At 32.0% G+C, this 19,389-nt stretch overlaps 1 protein-coding gene across 2 annotated transcripts in view; it reads right to left on the reverse strand.

Annotated features, from left to right (window-relative positions):
• cert (ceramide transfer protein) overlaps positions 1-19,389 on the reverse strand; it is a 77,675-nt gene that overhangs the window by 11,328 nt on the left and 46,958 nt on the right. For both annotated transcript variants that reach the window (XM_075360789.1, XM_075360790.1), the window contains exons 5-8: positions 18,718-18,968; positions 17,016-17,180; positions 15,305-15,530; positions 149-351 (exon numbers count right to left, since the gene is read on the reverse strand). In XM_075360789.1, coding sequence (XP_075216904.1) covers positions 149-351; positions 15,305-15,530; positions 17,016-17,180; positions 18,718-18,968 — 845 coding nt within the window. The remainder of the gene's footprint in view (positions 1-148; positions 352-15,304; positions 15,531-17,015; positions 17,181-18,717; positions 18,969-19,389) is intronic.

Here is a 19,389-nt window from a genome sequence, read left to right on the forward strand (position 1 = left end):
CTCTTTTCAGGTCAACACAATTGTTTTTTATATTTCATGCCAATCTAGCAATTTTAATAAAACCAACTCTTTGGCAAAACTGCTAATATATTAATGAATTTAAATATTTATAAATACAAACTAAAAATAAAAAAGATTTGCTACATACAGGATGATCTGGAGCATCAGTAGAATGATTAACAACAACCCATATATTATGGGAATCTCTATCATTTTGATTAGGTACTTGTGTAATATGAGACCAGAAGAAAGCATCACGTTGTGAAGCTGGCCAAATGCGTTTATGTATCTGATGGAATAGCAGAGTATCATCCGCAATTGTTTCAATAACAGTCATTTGTTCAAGTGTACCTAAAATTAAAAATAAGACAAATAAACTAACAAAAATGTAATACAAAAAATTACACATATTGTTGCTTTACGCTATCAGTCCCAGACTTTCATACTGCTATGAAGGATGTTAAACACTACTGTGGTAGTTATTATTAGATCGGAATCCACTAGAGTAGTGGATTCAAAGTTCAACTGAAGCTGATGAGATCCACATAGGAATCACAATTTTATTTTCAGCATTTTTTAACAGTAATCTGAGTTGCCATCTCTATCTCTATGAGTAATAATGCTCACCATACAACAAGTTTCTACAATATATACTCATATGTGAACAAATGAATGTATCAGTTGTTGAGCTGAAAATCTCCCACACTCATGGGCTTGGCATGCTGACAAGCAACTGTTATTTGCCTCAGTAGGGAAGGCAAAATTTTTAACAGGAAAACACTTCATTCATCACTTTCCCTAATAAGTCTGGCAAGGGATCTTGTTACCTTGAAAAGGTTTCAAGTGCTTTGAATCTTATATTAGGTCGCTTACATACATCCTTTTCAGTAACGGCAAACATACATACTTCTTGACAAGATAAGACCTAAAAATAAAAACTCTGTCTAATAATACAGAATCTGTACGAATACTATTTAAATACTTAATAAATTATTAATTCTGTTTGGGTGAAAAGTTAAATTGCACTCCTTACAACAGAAAGTTTTGCAAAACTGAACCATCTAAAAAAAAGTAGTTGAAGCATCTTGAAAACTGAATGATGTGAAGTAAGGCATGGCAAAAGAAGAGACCATTTACTATTTGCCATAAATCACCATAGTTAAATAATGCTAGATGGTGATTCATTATCAGCTTATAAGTTTTGCATGAACATACAAGGGTCATTAAATAAACAGACAAAACAGCAAAAATGGTTTATTGAATAAATACAATTTTTTTGTCTTACTTTTCCATGTAATCCCCACCTACTTCTTTGCACCTGTCCCATCTTTTGTCCCAAAAGATGGGAAATCTGAAGGGCAAGGTCAGAGCTGTAAGAAGGATGAGGTAGAAGCTCCCAACCAATTTTGTCAATAGTTTCCAGTGTTAGTTGTGCTATACGAGGTCAAGCGTTGTCTTGAAGAAACACGACTTTCCTCTGCCATTCTGCAGATTTCCTCTTCAATATGGGCTTGATTTTATCATGGCTGAGTAGTATATGCTGCTAACAGTGCATTGCTCCTCCAAATAATTACAGAAAATCAAATCATGGGCACTCCACAAGATGGTTAACATGATCTTACCAGTCGATGGTTGCATTTTGAATTTCTTAAGACAGGCGATTCAGGGTGTTTCCACTGCATGCTTTGACACTTGGATTCCGGCTCCAAAATTGTGTATCCAAATTTCATCACAGATTAAAGTCATGACCAAAAAGTATCACCTTCATCATTGAAATGATTTTTGTGTACAGTGCAAGTTTGAAATCTTTCGGCTTTGTGATGAATGGTAAGCTATCTGAAACCCACCTTGCACAAGTCGTAACGGTAGTTCAGTTTGTTTTGAATGATGGAAAGAGTTGTGACAACACTTACTTGACATTTTTCAGCAATTTATTCAACTTCTTGGATAAGCGAATCAATACGAGAATCTAATGCTGAGACTGACACTGTTACTGAATATCTAGAGCGGTGCTCGTCGGTCATGCTTTCGTGGCCACTTTAAAATTTGTCCACATACGCATAAAAACTCACACAGTTTATGCAACTAACTGCCGTATTGTTTGTTAATCCAAGAGCATATTTCAGATGGTTGTACACTTCCTGAAAGTAAACAGTCTTCCACAAAAGAAAAAAAAAACAGTTAAAAACATAAGACATAAATACAAAAAAAAAGAAAGAAAAATAATGTTTCTTAGACATATAGCCTACTTGTGGGGTTTCTCAGGTAATGCTAAGAACTGTGCAAAATACTTTTTTACCCTTACAAAGGATAGGTACAATGCTATAACTACTACTTTTAAGATGGGGTAGACAAACTTCTGTTCTGAACCTGCATACTTCAGCAAGTTTTGAGTTATGTGCTGACTAAACTGTCACTCAGAAGAAATTACAATCCACAGATAATTTTTATAAACTGAACAGTTTTTAATTGTTTCTAATCATTATTATTATCACAAGCATAAAGATAATAAACAAAGTGGGGGTCCACCGGGCGGAGGCCCAGGCTAGATGGCAAGGGTGAACAAAGCGAGTCTTGACTGGCTAGTGATCTATAATTATACTTACAGAATTTCCTAGATTTCTTTTATACAAGGTCTGTAAATAAAGTAATGAGACTAGCTTTTTTTGGCGGCCAAAGTGGCAATACTGTAAAGTTACTAGTAAACATATGGTTATATGAACAGCTGATTTATATTAGATATTAATATTTTTAGTCTATTGTTGCCACATGAGATGTAAACAAATTTTTTGTGAAAACGAGTTTTTGTTGTGCGTTACAAAAATGAGTAATACTAATTATAAGCAACCAAGTGCAATCAAGTTTTGTGTTAAAACCCTGTGAGAATCCTACTGAAACTTTTTGTAAATTGTAAAGGGTGTATGGAGATGATGCTCTGACAAGAGCCCAAGTTTTTAGGTGGTTTAAAGCATTTTCAAAAGGCCAGTAATCATTTGCAGACGATCCACGCTCTGGAAGACTGTTAAAGTGACGACAATGTTGATTAAATTGAGACTTGATACGGTATGACCGAAAATTAACTGTCGGAATGATTGCAAGGACAACTGGATTTAAACCATACCACAGTCCATCAAATTTTGATAAACAAATTTGACATGAAAAGAATTTGTGCAAAATTGGTCCCAAAATGCTCAATGTTGAACAGAAAAACAAGGTGGAAGCGTGCCGCGATCTTCTAGGACGAACTGAAACTGATACTGATTTTCTAAAAAATATTATTACTGGTGATAAATCTTGGATATTTGAGTACGACCCAGTAATAAAACGCCAGAACAAGGAGTGGCACACTTCAAACTCACCACATCCCAAAAAAAGGCAAACATGAGCAAATCAAAAATTAAAACCATGCTAATCTGTTTCTTCATAGTAATGGCATTGTCCATAAGTAGTTCTTGCATATACGACAGACTGTAAATCAATATGTTTACAGAGAAATTCTTGAAAGACTGGAAAAGAGTTGCCTGTGTGAGACCAGCCATCAAAGACAACTAACTGGGTGCTGCATCATGACAATGCACACTTGTCACATTGCACTCTCAATTAATGAGTTTTTGGCAAAGAAAAACATTCCTGTAGTTCCTCAACCACCTCATTCACCTGACTTGAGTCCCTGCAACTTTTTCCTGTTCCTGACTTTAAAAAAACACCTCAAAGAACACCATTTTGGAACAGCAGAAAACAATAAAAAAATGTAACCAACCATCTGAAGGATATTCCGGTTTCTGAGTTCCACTGCTCTGAAAAGTGGAACAACTGTTTGAAGTGTTGCGTGGCTTCCCAGGGAACAATTTAGAAGGTGATAGAATCCATGTATAACTGGAGTGTAAATAAAAACTTTTTCTGAACCAGTCTCATTACTTTATTAACAACAGACCTCATGTATATGTATATATGTGTGTGTGTGTGTGTGTGTGTATGTATCTCCCTCTATGAATCCATGAGACCTTGCTGATGGGGATGGGGGGACTTCGAGTGCTCAGATACAGAGTGGCTAGACCAAAGGTAGAACCATATCGCAGAAGTATCTGTTGGGAGCCAGACTAAGGAATGATTCCTGAAAGAGGGCAGCAGCTCTTTTAATAGTTGTTAAGGACGTATGTCAAGAGGTCTTAAACGGCCATATCAACATCACTCAATCTTCTGAACACTGAACGGCTGAAAGCAATGGAAAACTACAGCTGCTTCTTTTTTCCAAGAAAATGCTCTTTGCATTTTCACGTAAAATTTTCATGGAGGTGTCTTCCTTGGTAAAACATTCTGGGGGTAAACTAGTCAGTCCCCTGTTTGGATCTCTGAATGGGAGATATTAAGGTAAATAAAAAAATAACATTCTATGAATCAGAGTGTAGAATGTAAGAAATCTAAAAAAAGTTGGTAGATAAGAAAATTTAGGGAAAAGGATTGGTTAAATGTAGATATAGTAGGAATTAATGAGGTTCAATGGGAAGAGGAAAATGACTTGGTCACGTGATTTTAAAACAATTAACTCTGCATCAAATAAAAGGCAAGCAGGAATAGGTTTTGTAATGAACAAGAAGAGAAGGAAGAGAGTAGAGTATTTGAAAAAGTAAAGCAATAGAATCATAATAATCAGGATAAAATCAAAACCTAAGCCAACAACAATTGTTAATGTTTATATCCCAACAAGTGCCCATGATGATGATGATGAAGTAGAATGTTTATATGAAGAAATTGATGAAGCAATTAAACTCAAAAAAGGGAATGAAAATTTAATAATAGTTAGAGATTGGAATGCAAGCATCAGAAGTCAAAGCAGATGTTAATTGATGTGACACTATTTTTGCACTGTTTTTTGCAGTAGACTGTAAAATAAATTAGTTCTTGTTATGGTTATAATTGTTGTGGCTCAGCTGGTCCCAGACACATTACAAACACACAGAACATAAATAATAAACAAATAAAGCATTCCACAATCTCATCCACGCCCCCACCTTGAAGAGGTTACTTCAAAAATACTACATAAATACACACAAATAATAATGACATTAAACAAGTTAATGTCTAATGTTTCCTTAAAAAGAAATTGGCAATAAACATAATTTGTTAATTGGTCTCTTCAATACACCAACTGAAGTCTTGACAGTGACAACCCAAACTTTGTTATATTCTGCTGGATGAAGTTCTACAATACATGCCATTTTCCATTGTAAAGAGGGAAGAGAGTCTTCCTTGTGATAACGATGTTGCCAATTCTTAAATTAGGTGAAGTAGTGGTCCACTTCTTTCTCTGCTGTAGGCCATTTAAGTAATCTTGCGACCACCATGACCAGAAGTGTTACAACAACTGTTGGATTTGTTGCCAATGAGATAATTTATTTGCTAGATCAGATATGCAAGGTTCAGGATTAGTTGTGAGTACATCACCAATTAAAATTGAGGAGTTAAAGGAGAAAGATTCATTGGGTTATCTAACAAAGGAACTAATGGGTGTGAATTTATGCATGCCTCTCCTGTGTTAATAATGTTACAAACTGAACGTAAATTAAAACTGAAGTTTTCATGACACTTTTAGGTATGTTTTGATAATTTTGACTGACGACTCCCATAGACCTCCAAAATGTGGAGTCTTGGGTGGTATGAAATGTTATGTTATCCTTGGGATAGAGAGGTTAAGACAGAACTCTTGAATTACTCATTCTGTAACTCAACTAGTTCTAGCAGTTCTCGCTAAGCACTAACAAAATTAGTACTGTTATCAGAGTACATATCTTTGGGCTTCCCCAAAATAATAAAAATTACCAATAAAGTTGAACATGAAAAATGGTGAAATTTCACTTTTGGTAATTTTTTTCATGAGGCAGGGATGGGATACACAGTTTGAATAATTTTTTTATATGTAAGTATATGTTAGTAGTTTTACCAAAAATAATATTAATGGTGATATACTTACCCCTAAAGTTTTATGAATTTTTAAAAATTAATTTTTTTAATTCAAATTTTGGTTTCAAATAACTTTGATGGGGCTGATGAAAAAAAATCTCAAATTTGCACAACTTTCCAGTTTTTTTTTGCAAATTTTTATGGCAAATAAAAAAGTTTCTTGTGTATTGTACTAATAAAAAGGTTATATAACCTCTTAAAAATCATGAAAATCCTGATAAAAGCGATACCATTTTGACTCACGAAATAAGTGCTCCAAGGAGGTTTTCTTTGCACTTTACATTTTTTATATATTTTTTTTATATTTAGCCCTTATGTTGTTGAAATTGATGTTTTCAATATTTTTAAGTTTTTTTTTTAATTATTAATGATAGGTCATAATTTAATAACTTAACCTATACCAGTAACCTAATACAATTTTGTTTCAAAAATGCTTGTAAAACTTACCCAAACTGATATTTCAATGAGTAGCCTAATTCTTTTTTCAAGAATTCATTTGTATTTTTATATTGGTTTATTTTTCTAAACAATAACGAAGAAAAAATAAATTGTAGCCAAATTTTAATTATTCTTCAATGAAATAGCCTGTTTTTGTTACACCAACAGCTGTGATATCTCTTACCTACATATAAAAAAATAATTCAATGTGTGTATGCCATCTCTGGCTCTTGAAAATATTACCAAAGTGAAATTTCACCATTTTTCATGTTCAACTTTATTGGTAATTTTGTCATAGAAAGAAGAGAGGTAGGTAAATAAACCACTGGGCCAATCTTTTACATTGATAAAATATGAATAAATTGCTTTTTGTTTCCATCCTTCCAAAACCAATAATATTTTAATTATGATTTTTTCCATTAACTATTACAATTACAAAAATAGGTGTGTACATGGAAACAAAAGTGGCTGCTACAGATACGCTACTTAAATAAAGAATTTAAAAAAAATAGCTTTGAGGTCCAGAAACATGTAGGCAACAAGTGGGCAAGTTTCAAATTGTTTTAATTACTCAAGCAACCACCCTTGGGTTATTTCAAATGGATTGACCCACAGGTGTCCCATGAAGAAACTTTCGTTCTACTGGTGAAAATAATGAAAAAAATTCATATAAACATAGGTTTGGAAACGCTTTGTTTTCAAGTTATATGTCTAGCGAGAGATTTCAGCTCTTCTAATAAAAAGAAGTAACTACTGTAATTTTTGGGACCCAAGTTAAGGAGTAAAGTTGGTGGTTCCTTACATCATTTGACCTGGAAAATAAGATAAAACAGGTCCCAGAACTACAACTCCAGTAGTTTTTAAGATATCTGATATAAAACACAAAATTTTGTGTAGAAAAACTAAGTTTTTTTTTAGGTTTGTAATACAATTTTGTTAAATGACTAATAAATATGAAAGATTTAATAACAAAACTTGTAGAGAATTTAATTCTGAGAAAATTTTTGTAAATACAGCCAATAAAAAGTAAATAAAGACTTTTAAAAATTGATTTTTTATTTAAGCAAAACAGACAGGCAGAAAATCCTATTATTCTTTCTGAACTTAATAAACATTACTTTTAATAAAGCAAAAAAAAATACATGAAATGACACAAATGGTAACAGAATAACAAACCTCAATTACAGTAATTGTTTGAAATTCCATCCTTCACAATGTACACAGCACTCTGCTCAACATAAAATATTTCCGGTGGCTTTCCGTATCATTTCATATAAATTCAATAGCATTTCATATTTTAATGAGTAACTCTTTTTAATATTAACTTTTTGTTGATATACTATGGTTTTCATACAGCCCCAAATGAAGTAATCTAGTAACCGTGGTGACCAATCGATTAGTCCACCCAGTTTAAGAAATTAGCATTCAAGTGATTTCTAGCTACTAAAGAAAAATGTAGAATTGCACAATCATGCTGGAAGATCATTTGCAATTTAGTTGGTAAAGGTACAACCTCTAATAAAAGCCAGCAAATTTTTTATAAGAAATGAATATATGAATCTCCTGTAAGGTTTTCATTGAAAACAAATAGTCCCAGAATTTTGTCATAAATAATGCCACACTAAACATTAGTGTGAAATCTATGTTGGAACTAGTTTCCACAGTACACGTGGATTATCTTCACCCCATAAATGATTATTTTTTGAATTGAAGACTCATTTCTCATAGCTTCATCAGAGTAAATAAAACTGAATTTACCTATTTTTACTACTTTTCATCTGATTTGTTCTAACAAAAAACTGATTTTTAAAAGTTTTTATTTACTTTTTATTGGCTGTATTTTCATTTACATTAATTTTCTCAAAATTAAATTCTCTATAAATTCTGTTACTAAATCTTTTGTGTTTATTAGTCATTTAACAAAGCTATTGTACTACAAACCTAAAATAATCTTGTTTTTTTCAACATCAAATTTTGTGTTAGGTATTTTAAAAAAAAACCAGAGTTACAGTTCTAGGACCTGTTTTATCCTATTTCGCAGCTCAAATTACATAAGAAACAACTAACTTTACCCCTTAATTTGGGTTCCAAAAATAACAGTAGAGCTTCTTTTTATTAGAAGAGCTGACTGAAATTTTTCTAGTCGTAACTCAAAAACAAAGTGTTTCCATCCCTATGTTTATATGATTTCTTCCATTATTTTCACCACTAGAACATGTCCTGAAAGTTTCTTCGTTGGACACCTGTATGTATGTATGTATGTACGCGCACGCACGCACACAATTATATTGTGCAAATTAATTGAGACCAAGTAAAATAAAACTCTTTTTTTAAAAAACTATGCTTTTATTCATTTTATGGCTTTATAAACATTAATAAACTCAGTATTAGCATGAAGTACTCCTTTAGCAGAAATAATCTCTTGAAAACGTTTTGGCATTAACTACACTAGATTAGTGCACACATTCTTGACATCGTGGAACCATTCTTGACACCGTGGTGACCAATCGATTAGTCCACCCAGTTTAAGAAATTAGCATTCAAGTGATTTCTAGCTACTAAAGAAAAATGTAGAATTGCACAATCATGCTGGAAGATCATTTGCAATTTAGTTGGTAAAGGTACAACCTCTAATGAAAGCCAGCAAATTTTTTATAAGAAATGAACCATTCTTGACACCGTGGTGACCAATCGATTAGTCCACCCAGTTTAAGAAATTAGCATTCAAGTGATTTCTAGCTACTAAAGAAAAATGTAGAATTGCACAATCATGCTGGAAGATCATTTGCAATTTAGTTGGTAAAGGTACAACCTCTAATAAAAGCCAGCAAATTTTTTATAAGAAATGAATATATGAATCTCCTGTAAGGTTTTCATTGAAAACAAATAAAAAAATTATTTAAATATTTAAATAATTTAAATATTTAAATTAAAAACAAAGTGTTTCCATCCCTATGTTTATATGATTTCTTCCATTATTTTCACCACTAGAACATGTCCTGAAAGTTTCTTCGTTGGACACCTGTATGTATGTATGTATGTACGCGCACGCACGCACACAATTATATTGTGCAAATTAATTGAGACCAAGTAAAATAAAACTCTTTTTTAAAAAACTATGCTTTTATTCATTTTATGGCTTTATAAACATTAATAAACTCAGTATTAGCATGAAGTACTCCTTTAGCAGAAATAATCTCTTGAAAACGTTTTGGCATTAACTACACTAGATTAGTGCACACATTCTTGACATCGTGGAACCACACTTTTATAGCATTCATAATTGTGTGTTCTTTTGTTGTTTAGTCCATCTTATCTAAACGTCTCTTCAAAATATTCCACAAGTTCTCCATATGATTTAAGTTTGGTGAATTTCCAGGCCAATCAAGCATATTAATTTGATTTTCCAACTCTTGACCAATTTTGAATTATGGCAAGTCATGTTGAGATGTCCCATCAAAAGATTGCATGAATGGAACCAATCCTATATTGTAATATTTATGTATACTTTGTTGAATTCATAATAGCTGAACAGGAACTAAGCTTTCCAGTCTCATATGTTGTGAAAAAACCCCAAAAACATCTGTTTCAGAGGGTGTTTTACAGGTTGTTGGACATGGTCAGATCTCAAAGGTTTACTGTCACACCTCATCTCACATTTACATTGTAACACTGCACAAATAAATGAGTTTCATCGCTAAAAATTACTTTCTTCCAGTCATCAGCAGTCCACGATATATTTGAACACATGTTTAATGGTTTTTCTTCATTTTAGGAGTTAAAAATGGTTTTTTCATTGGACTTCTTGCCTTCCAGCCAGTTTCCAGAAGCTTATGGCGTATAGTTGAACTACTAGCATCAAAACCAGTTGCCAATAAATCTCTTTTAAGGTCTGAGCTTGTTTTCCTTGGATTAATTTTACTATTTAATACTAGAATTTTATGAGTTCTTGGAGTAGTTTTCCGTTTAAGGCCCACATTTTCCTCTTTCTGAAGACAATGATCCATTTTCTCTCAATATTGTCAGAATTCTTGATACACTTGATTTCCTTACATCAACTGCAGAAGTGATATCTCTCATTGTCATAGAATTGTAATCTTACGAGCAATAACTTTTGCACACTTCCTTGGAGTAATATGTGCTTTGAGAAGAATCCCATGCGCTATGAGAAAATGGTAGACTTTCCAGCATTAGTACTAATTGCAACCGTTCTGCCCATCATGGTGCCATTTCTGCTTGATAAAACCATTATCAAAGCTACTCAATGCAGTCCTGGTGTTAGTAAACAACACCTTTCTCAGAGGGTTGGAGTTTCCTGGTCTATGATGCAGAGAACACTTCATAACAACCTGTATCCTTACCGTAATCAATGAGTACAAAATCTTCAACCAAGAAACCTCTTTGTTTCCAATATTGTTTGCACACCTCTTTGTTTGCAATATTGCAACTGGTTGAATATAAACCACTAATTGCACAGGTTCACTTTATTTAATGATGAGGCTCAGTTTATTCGGGACAGCATCAATAAACCTTCACAACAAACATACTTGGGCAGAACTCAATCAGAATGTAATTTCCAACACTGATTTAGTGTCAATGTGTGGGGTGGAGTCTAGTTTATAATCAGCTAATCAGACCATTCATTCTCCCAAAATGTCTAAATTCTGACATTTATTGGGAATTCCTTAAAGAACAAATGCCGTTGCTATTAGAAGATGTTCTACTAGCATCAAGGTACTGCGTGTACTTTCTGCATGATTGTGCCCTTCTCCACGCTTCTCATACTATTTCAACATACTTAAATGATCAACTTCCAGACCGATGGATTGGCCATGGCAGGCCACAATCTCTTGGCTAAAGATCACCTGATCTAACACTGTTACAATTTTACATTTGGGGTTGGATGAGAAGTATTGTGTACATGAGAAAAGTTCATATGCGTAAAGAGTTTGTTACTCATATTATAGATCCTGCTGCACAAATTAAGAAAAGTCATGCAGAATTGCGGACAGCAATGCTAGCAATCTGAGAGCGTGTAGCCAAATGTACTCAAGTAGAAGAAAAGATTTACATTTTAATTTTTTTTAATATTGCATAAATTGTATGTTAACTTCATTTTCTGTAGTTAATATCTTAACCCTTCACAGGTGGAAACCCATGTGTGGCTACCTGTACTTATACTGATTATAATTCACGTAATTACATATAAATTCCAAGAGATGGCAGGAGATGTTCTATCAATCATTTTGAGGCAGTAATCCCTGATACAAGGTGATTGGGAACCAATTTACTTCAGTTATCAGATGAGTTCAATGACCTTGCTTTGTAACAAGATGCATGCATTATTTTTTTCATGTTTTTCGCTCATTTTTAAGTAATTTGTTTACAAACTGTTCCTTCAAAAACTTCATGTTTATCTTGCTTTGTTAAAAAAACAAAATTTTTCGAGACAAAAATTCAGAAGGAAATGAATAAAAATATTTATATTATTATTATAAAACCATGTTATACTATTCCCTGCCTAGGTACACTACTTCTTCAAAATTGCTATTGTTACTATATTACCATTAATGTTATTATTATTATTCAGTGTCTTTTATAAGAAAAGAACTCAATGTAATATATAACTAAAATTATCAACTGTAGTTTGCAAATTCTAGTGCTGTTTTCACGTAAGCTTTTTCTAGTATTCTAGTAATGTCTTGTGCAGTTTTCACGTAAGCTTTTTCTTAAGATATAATTAAACAGTGTTCCTTAACCAAATTAGTGGTAGAATTTACCAAAAACACAAGGTATATGTTGTTTTTATGCATGAAGATTTTTTTTTTGAAAATGTCTTCCGCCCATAGCCATAAAACATCACTGCCCGCAAAGGGTTAAGTTTGCATACAATAAATAAATAAATAATAATAATAATAATAAAATGAAATTTCTTGAACTTTTAATTGTTTTTATTGGGCTATTTTACATAAATTTTCTGAGTTACGATCTCTAAAGTTTTTATAATAAATTTTACACATTTATAAATCATTTTACAAAGTTTCTGCATTACAAACATAAAAATACATGTTTTTAGACAATAAATTTTTCTGTTTGCATTGGATATTATGAAAACTACTAGAGATTATTTCTGCTAGTTGAATGAGCTCAGAAAGCACCAGTAACATTACGTGAATCACCCTATTTTAACTATTAAAACTGCAACAACAAAAAAATAAGCAAGCATACTTGATAATACATGAGTCGAACAATGGCAGAGAGTAATTACAAAGAATGGAATGCACACTTAATCAGAAAGTAAAATTTCAAATAGTGAACATTAATAAATTCTGACTTGAGATTGAGGATTATCATGCATTGTTATTAAATATAAAATAACAGATACCAAAATAAATAATACTTTACATTGGCAAAGGACTGTAACTAGTATATAGCTGTTGATTTTAGAAGTCCTAAAAATAGTATCCAGTGCTTGCTGGGAACAAAAGAAATGAATGTTGAGTAAGAAAAAGAAAGGCCTAGGAAAATTACAACAGATAAGAAGTGTGAGCTAGATAGCAGGTAACACAATATGCAAATTTTAAAACAACAGATTCAAAACCATAAAGCACACAAAAATAAACATCAAAAGATTAAAAAAGAGATTTAAAAAAAATGAATATTATAGATCAATTTTTTATTACGTTCAATGCAGATCATCATCCTTATGAATAGAAGAGGCAAAAAATGTAAGAAGAAATCAAATGAAACAGAATATGCCTTCAATCAAGAGTGCTGCAATGGACAAGACCAGAGCACCATTAAAGAAAGAAACCTGGGAATGAAATTCTGTAAGTAAATTTTGATTTTATAATTTAAATTCTGATATTAAATTTCAAAGAAGTAGAGCAGCAAAATGCAAAGAATTGAACATACAAATTCACAGAAAATACTATTTTACTCAGCAATGGAAAGAAATTCATAATTTCAGTTACAATAACTTGTACAAAAAAAAGTTTAATACCCATCATATAGCTTAATTTTGTGCTTTAAGGTGATCTGCTCTGATTGATAAAAATATATCACCAAAACAATAATTGTTAAAGTATACACAACCTTAGAAACACCCTTACTGCATTTAACAGAATAATCAATTAACATAAATTTTTAAAATGCATTTAAAATCTGTACCAGACTAAATTTTAATTTTAAGCACTAACTATTTAGTTTTACTCCAACTCTTTCCAAATTCTTGCTTTAAAATTTCATTATTTTTTCATCTTTTTAAGATTTAATTCGATATATAGGCAAAAGAACTATTACCATTCATTGATATATATATTTTTTAAACAATCAACTTACAAATACAAGATGTACAACTAAAAACAGCCCCCATCACTCACTCAGTGGTTTATACCAAATGCATATTTTTAAAAAATGTACATATTTGTATAAAATAAGTAAAATAATATAGATGGTATGACTGGAGCTGGATTAGGGAGAACTGATTATTGCCTGCATATTTTAGTATTGCGTATTTTAGTATTGTGACAAGCTAATCCTTGTCACAATACCTTTTTAACAAGGTTGTGAGTAATTGTGTGTTGTTTGTTAAAATGAAGAATATGTATTTGTGATGGAAACTTATTTAGAGACAAAATTTTATGCTGAAAGTCGGCAAAAGTTCAGGGAGAAATTTTGAAAAGAAAGCACACCTGAAAAGTGTTATCCAGAAGTTTGTTGAAAAATTTTGTGAAAGAGGTTCAGAAGAGAAATGTGACCAACACAGGTCAGTTTTAACAACAAGGTCGTACAGAACATTACAGCAGAGTTACAAGATCTCCTCATAAATCTTTGCGAAAATTAAACCAGGAAAAGAACTTTTCACTAGGTTCAGCCTACACTGCAGTGAGTAGAATGCTGAAATGTTACCTGTATAAAATGCAGGTATTCCATGTGCTAGCTAATGCTGATTATGCTAAAAGGATTCACTACAGTCAATAGCCCAAGAATTTCATTAGAGACAACATTGGCAATTTAAATCAAGTGTTTTTCACAGCTATAGGGTGGTTTCACTTTGGTGGATATGTTAATAGTCAGAATTAACAAACCTAAGGTGCTGAAAGCCCACACATTTATTTTGAATTTTCCCTATACCCACAAAAAAGCATAGGGTACAGTTTCAAAGCAATGAATGAATAAGACCCTTGTTTTTTTTTTAAACTGTGGATACTGCCGTCTACCAAGAAATTGTCGAACAGTTCTTATAGAGCATGAGTACAGTTCCTTACTGCAAGAGAATGGGTGTGACCGCTGGTTACAATAAGACAATGCCACTTGCATAAAGCTCACTCTACTACGGAGATACTAGAGGATTTTTTAGGTGGAAGAGTAATTTCTAAAGGACTGCGGCCACCAAGATCCCCTATCTGACTAGTCCAGACTTCTTTCTGTGGGGTTACTTAAAAGAAATTGTTTATAGGAGTAATCCACACACCCTGCAGGAATTGAAGACAAACATTATCAGGAAATAGACAGCGTACAGCTAACAAGAGTAGCCAGGAACATGGTCAAATGTTTTGACAAGCGCACAGAAAGTGGACAATGGACGTAATTTTAATATAATTAAGGTAATTATATAAATTTTACAATAATTGCTATACACACAATAAAATATTTAGAAAATTAAAATGACGAATGAGGTAAACGTACAGATATGTACGTTTAAATAATATATGCACCAAATAAAAAAAAACAAAAAACCATTAACAGATTATGTCCTCGTTAAAAGTAGAATGTATGTGGATGTACATCAGTTTAGAAATATTAAACACTTACATGCAGTTAATTTATTACACTGTATAAACTGTATGTGTATAATACATACTCTATTTTAAATTAGAAGGGGAAAAACAGAATTTATTACCTTCCCATTCATGTCTGTACTGTGGACTGAAAAAATAATGACACATTTCATGACCAGTGACACCTCGGACTACATGGCATGCTTTTAAAGGATCAACAACCAAACCGTTATCCTCTTCCTCACGCCTATACATCTTCATTTCACCATCTTCAGCAAAAAGCTGCCAACCACCTTCACCAAGTCCCAAACTAGCGTAATGTATTTGCTCTCTGGTAATCTTTTCAATCTATAAAATCATTTTTAAAACAATATCTACTTTTATATTAATAGTTAAAAATAAAGTAAAAGCATGACATAAAAACTTATTAGAAGAGACAGAAATCCATATTAAATACTCCACTGAAAAGCAATAGTTTACAATTTCAATACTTATTAAACAAAATATGACTATGGGTAATTCATTTTTAGAAGAAAAGCAAAGTATCCAAAACATTATATATAAAACTTTGTTTTCTGCTTAGTTCTCAAAATAAACTTATTAGAACACACAGCCTACATTTATGACTACTTACTAGAGAGCAAGTTTAGTAAACTTACTCAATTTTTTCACATTTAATAATGGACAAGTAAATCATTATGATGTGATGCCTGTCTTGGCAACTAATGCTGACTAATCTTTATAATGACTAGCCAACTTTTACAATAATAAAGTGATAACATTTACCTTGGGTTAGGTTACGAACAGCCATTATATTCAGTTTGGCATCAATTAAGTATAATGTTGTCAATTAAAATATACTATTAAAAAACATATAATAAATAAATAAAAATTGTCCTTTTTAATAATCACATGTTTACTTGATTATACAAATGAAATTAAAAATAATATAAATGAAGTAAGCAATAAAAATAAAAGGTATAAAATATTTCCTTCTTTATATTAAAATATTTGCCAAATATAGATTGTTCTCTCTAATAAATATCGCAGTAATTTCTCTGAAAAACTCAATTGATAATTCAAAAAATTTCCAAACCAATAGAAGTCAAATATACTGAAAATTTAAGGCAAAACTTTAAAAACATAACATAATACACAAATGTATCTATTTACAATGAACTTGTAAATATCTATTTTATTACGCAAAGTATTTTGTGAAAGATATAACTTTTATGATCACAGATACCAAAATTGCAGACAATTATATGATTTTGGATAATTACTTATTCCCCAATTCATAACAGCACAAGCAAATAAGCATAAACAAATGGGTCTTCAAAAAAATGGTGAAGCGTTAAATTTACAACCTAATAGTTTTACTATTAACATTTTACATGAGTTATATCCACAAAATAAGGTATGTCAGGGGTGAGGATATACTTCATTGGAAAATGCCAGATAACCTGTTTTGATAAATAACACGGGCTTCTATTACAATTTGCACTAGTGGTGGTATGCTGCTGGCATTTGGCAGCTATTATTTATCCACTAATTGATTCCCCATACAAATAAAAAAGTAAACAAAAAATGTAAAAGCATTCGATTTTTACTTCTCATTTTATCACCAAATGTTTTAATAATTACTTTGACAAACATATCTCAGCACTTCATACAAACAGACTAGTAAATCACTGTACAAACAAAACATTAAGCTTCTTCTCAGCAAAAAAATCACTGTTTTACTGACTGCAAAATAAATTATTCAGCAATCCATTTTTTTATCACAGATGTTTACCTTCCACTAAATGTGTTTTAATAAAATTTAAATATTACTTCAGGCCATAATCGATGTTGTGTGGCTTTGCTCGTACTGCGTAAGGGTGCTGACAGCGGTTTAGCTAGTCTTTCTCTGAACACTGCCTCCTCTTCCAATTTGTCCAAACCAGATTCAACAGCATCATAGAATTCATCTTCATGTAATGTGCTATGTGGCCCTTCCTAAAAAAACCATACAATGGATTATGCAAACAAAACTAATCACATTATTAAAGCACAGAAAAACTTAATAAAAACCGATGCAAAAATAATAAGAAAGTACATCAACAAAAAAAAGTTCCAAGTGGCCAATACTCAACTATATCTATGACTATTATCATGATATTGTAACTATTTTAGTGTCACCCATGATCACATTCATCCATTAAGGAAATATCTTGAGAATACTGCTTCAAAGGTAAAAATAATACTATCCAAAAATTGTTTGGAACAACATGGGGTCATCAGCAGACATCTTGTGTACATCTTTCATTGCACTGGTCTTTTTCTGTTGCTGAGTACTGTGCTCAAGCATGGCTAAACAGCTACCATACAACATGATGTTCAGATAGTACATGATGAATTACTCGTACTTGATGGCACACCTATGAAAATACTCTGCTCCAGAGATCCACTGCTACAGAAAGCTGATCAACTGGCTATCATTAATCTTGAAAAGAGAGACCTCTGGAATCAGAATTGTCAACTCATTGAAAATTCTGAGGAATGGGAATGGTTTGAGGTGGTATAACACAACACCACTCCCATAGAGCTCATAGCCGATGGGCTTCCCATAGCCCACAGAGCTCCCATAGAGCTGTGGGTAAAATTAAACAGAATCTGCACTGGGCACGGCTGATGCGCAGACTTACTACATATATGGGACATTGCAGTCTTAGAGATGTGATTGTGGAACACCAAACTGAAATTTTAGAGCAGAATGTGCCCTAGTATCAGGTCTTTGCAAGGTAGTTAGAGCGACTTCTAGAAAGCTGATGCTACAGCATTAGCATGGATTGGAAGCCCAGATATTTATATTTAGTTAGCTATTTAGCCCAGACTTTAGTTAGTTTTTACTTGTGGTTTGTCTTTTTGTATTCTTGTTTTATTCATACACTGTCTATATATGTATTTTGTAATCACACTGCAAGTATGCTGTATGAATAAATAAATAAGTACAACTAATTCCCTGCACAGTAAAAGTTAAATTTCCAAAACTTAACTTTTATCTGTAACAAATCTCATCATAATGAAATTTCCACAAACAAAATTCCTAAAATTTACAAAAATACAAAACAGAAAATATAAGAATATAGACCTACATTTATTCTTATTCTTTCTTACATTTATATTAATTTTTATTTCTCTATAACCATGGTTCATTACAATTGCCATAATTTTCAATTATGAGACATCATTGTAAAGATGAAATGAAGATTTCCTCATAATGAAAAAACATATATTAATAATATTTTTTTTTAATTTCTTCAAAGAAACATTAGATAAGATAAATCTTATCTTTATAGATATAAGATTTATCATCTTCTGTTTTGTAAGATTTTTATGTCACTTGTTAACATACAGTGAAATTTAACTGATAAGTATTCAGGGAAAAATTTCTCAAGAAAAATAAATAAGAATATAAAAATAAAAGGAAAAATTGAAAGAGGCAACTTAAACAAATTTATTACATGAGACTAGAAATAATCATATTACTAACCTCATGATCTGGTCCTCCATGAACAATAACTCTATTGCCAGGCTGTTGTTTCAAAACTCTATATATCTCTTCCAGCTTGCGTCGTCGTTCAGTTTCCCTTTCTAATCTTCGCCTCCAGACTTCCTCTCTTTGGCCAACTGCTTCCAAACAATGCTGTAAAGTAGTAAGAACCGCTCTAGCAGTTGCTTTGAATGTCATGGCTTCTCCTTTGAAGTCTACAGCTTTAAGCGCATGTTCAGAAACAACATTCTCTGAAATAATACAGTTCACAAAATTAGAGATATACAAAAAATATAATAAAAATAAACTGCTGTAATTTTTAAATAACTAACATAAATGCAACATGAGAAACATTAATTAGATTCTAACACTATCAAACTTATACAAAACAAACCATATTTATACGACTTTGCCAGGATATTTCTAGTTACATTCGTTTATTCTCAATCTCCAATAGTTTTGTTACATACTCAATAAATATCAATATGCGCCCTCTTTGTTGCTCAAAATAAATACCCAATCGATAATCAGTTTCTTGTTTAACATATCTTCTGCTATGGTTATGTGCTTCCTAAACTTTTTCCTGTAAGTGATTCAGGTCATATAATTTTTGCAAGCTTTTAATAAATCTCCAGAAAAAATCACAAGGGGATTAAGTTTGGATTTCTTGGA

The sequence above is a fragment of the Lycorma delicatula genome, chromosome 3, assembly GCF_047948215.1.
Source record: "Lycorma delicatula isolate Av1 chromosome 3, ASM4794821v1, whole genome shotgun sequence".
NCBI lineage: Eukaryota > Metazoa > Arthropoda > Insecta > Hemiptera > Fulgoridae > Lycorma > Lycorma delicatula.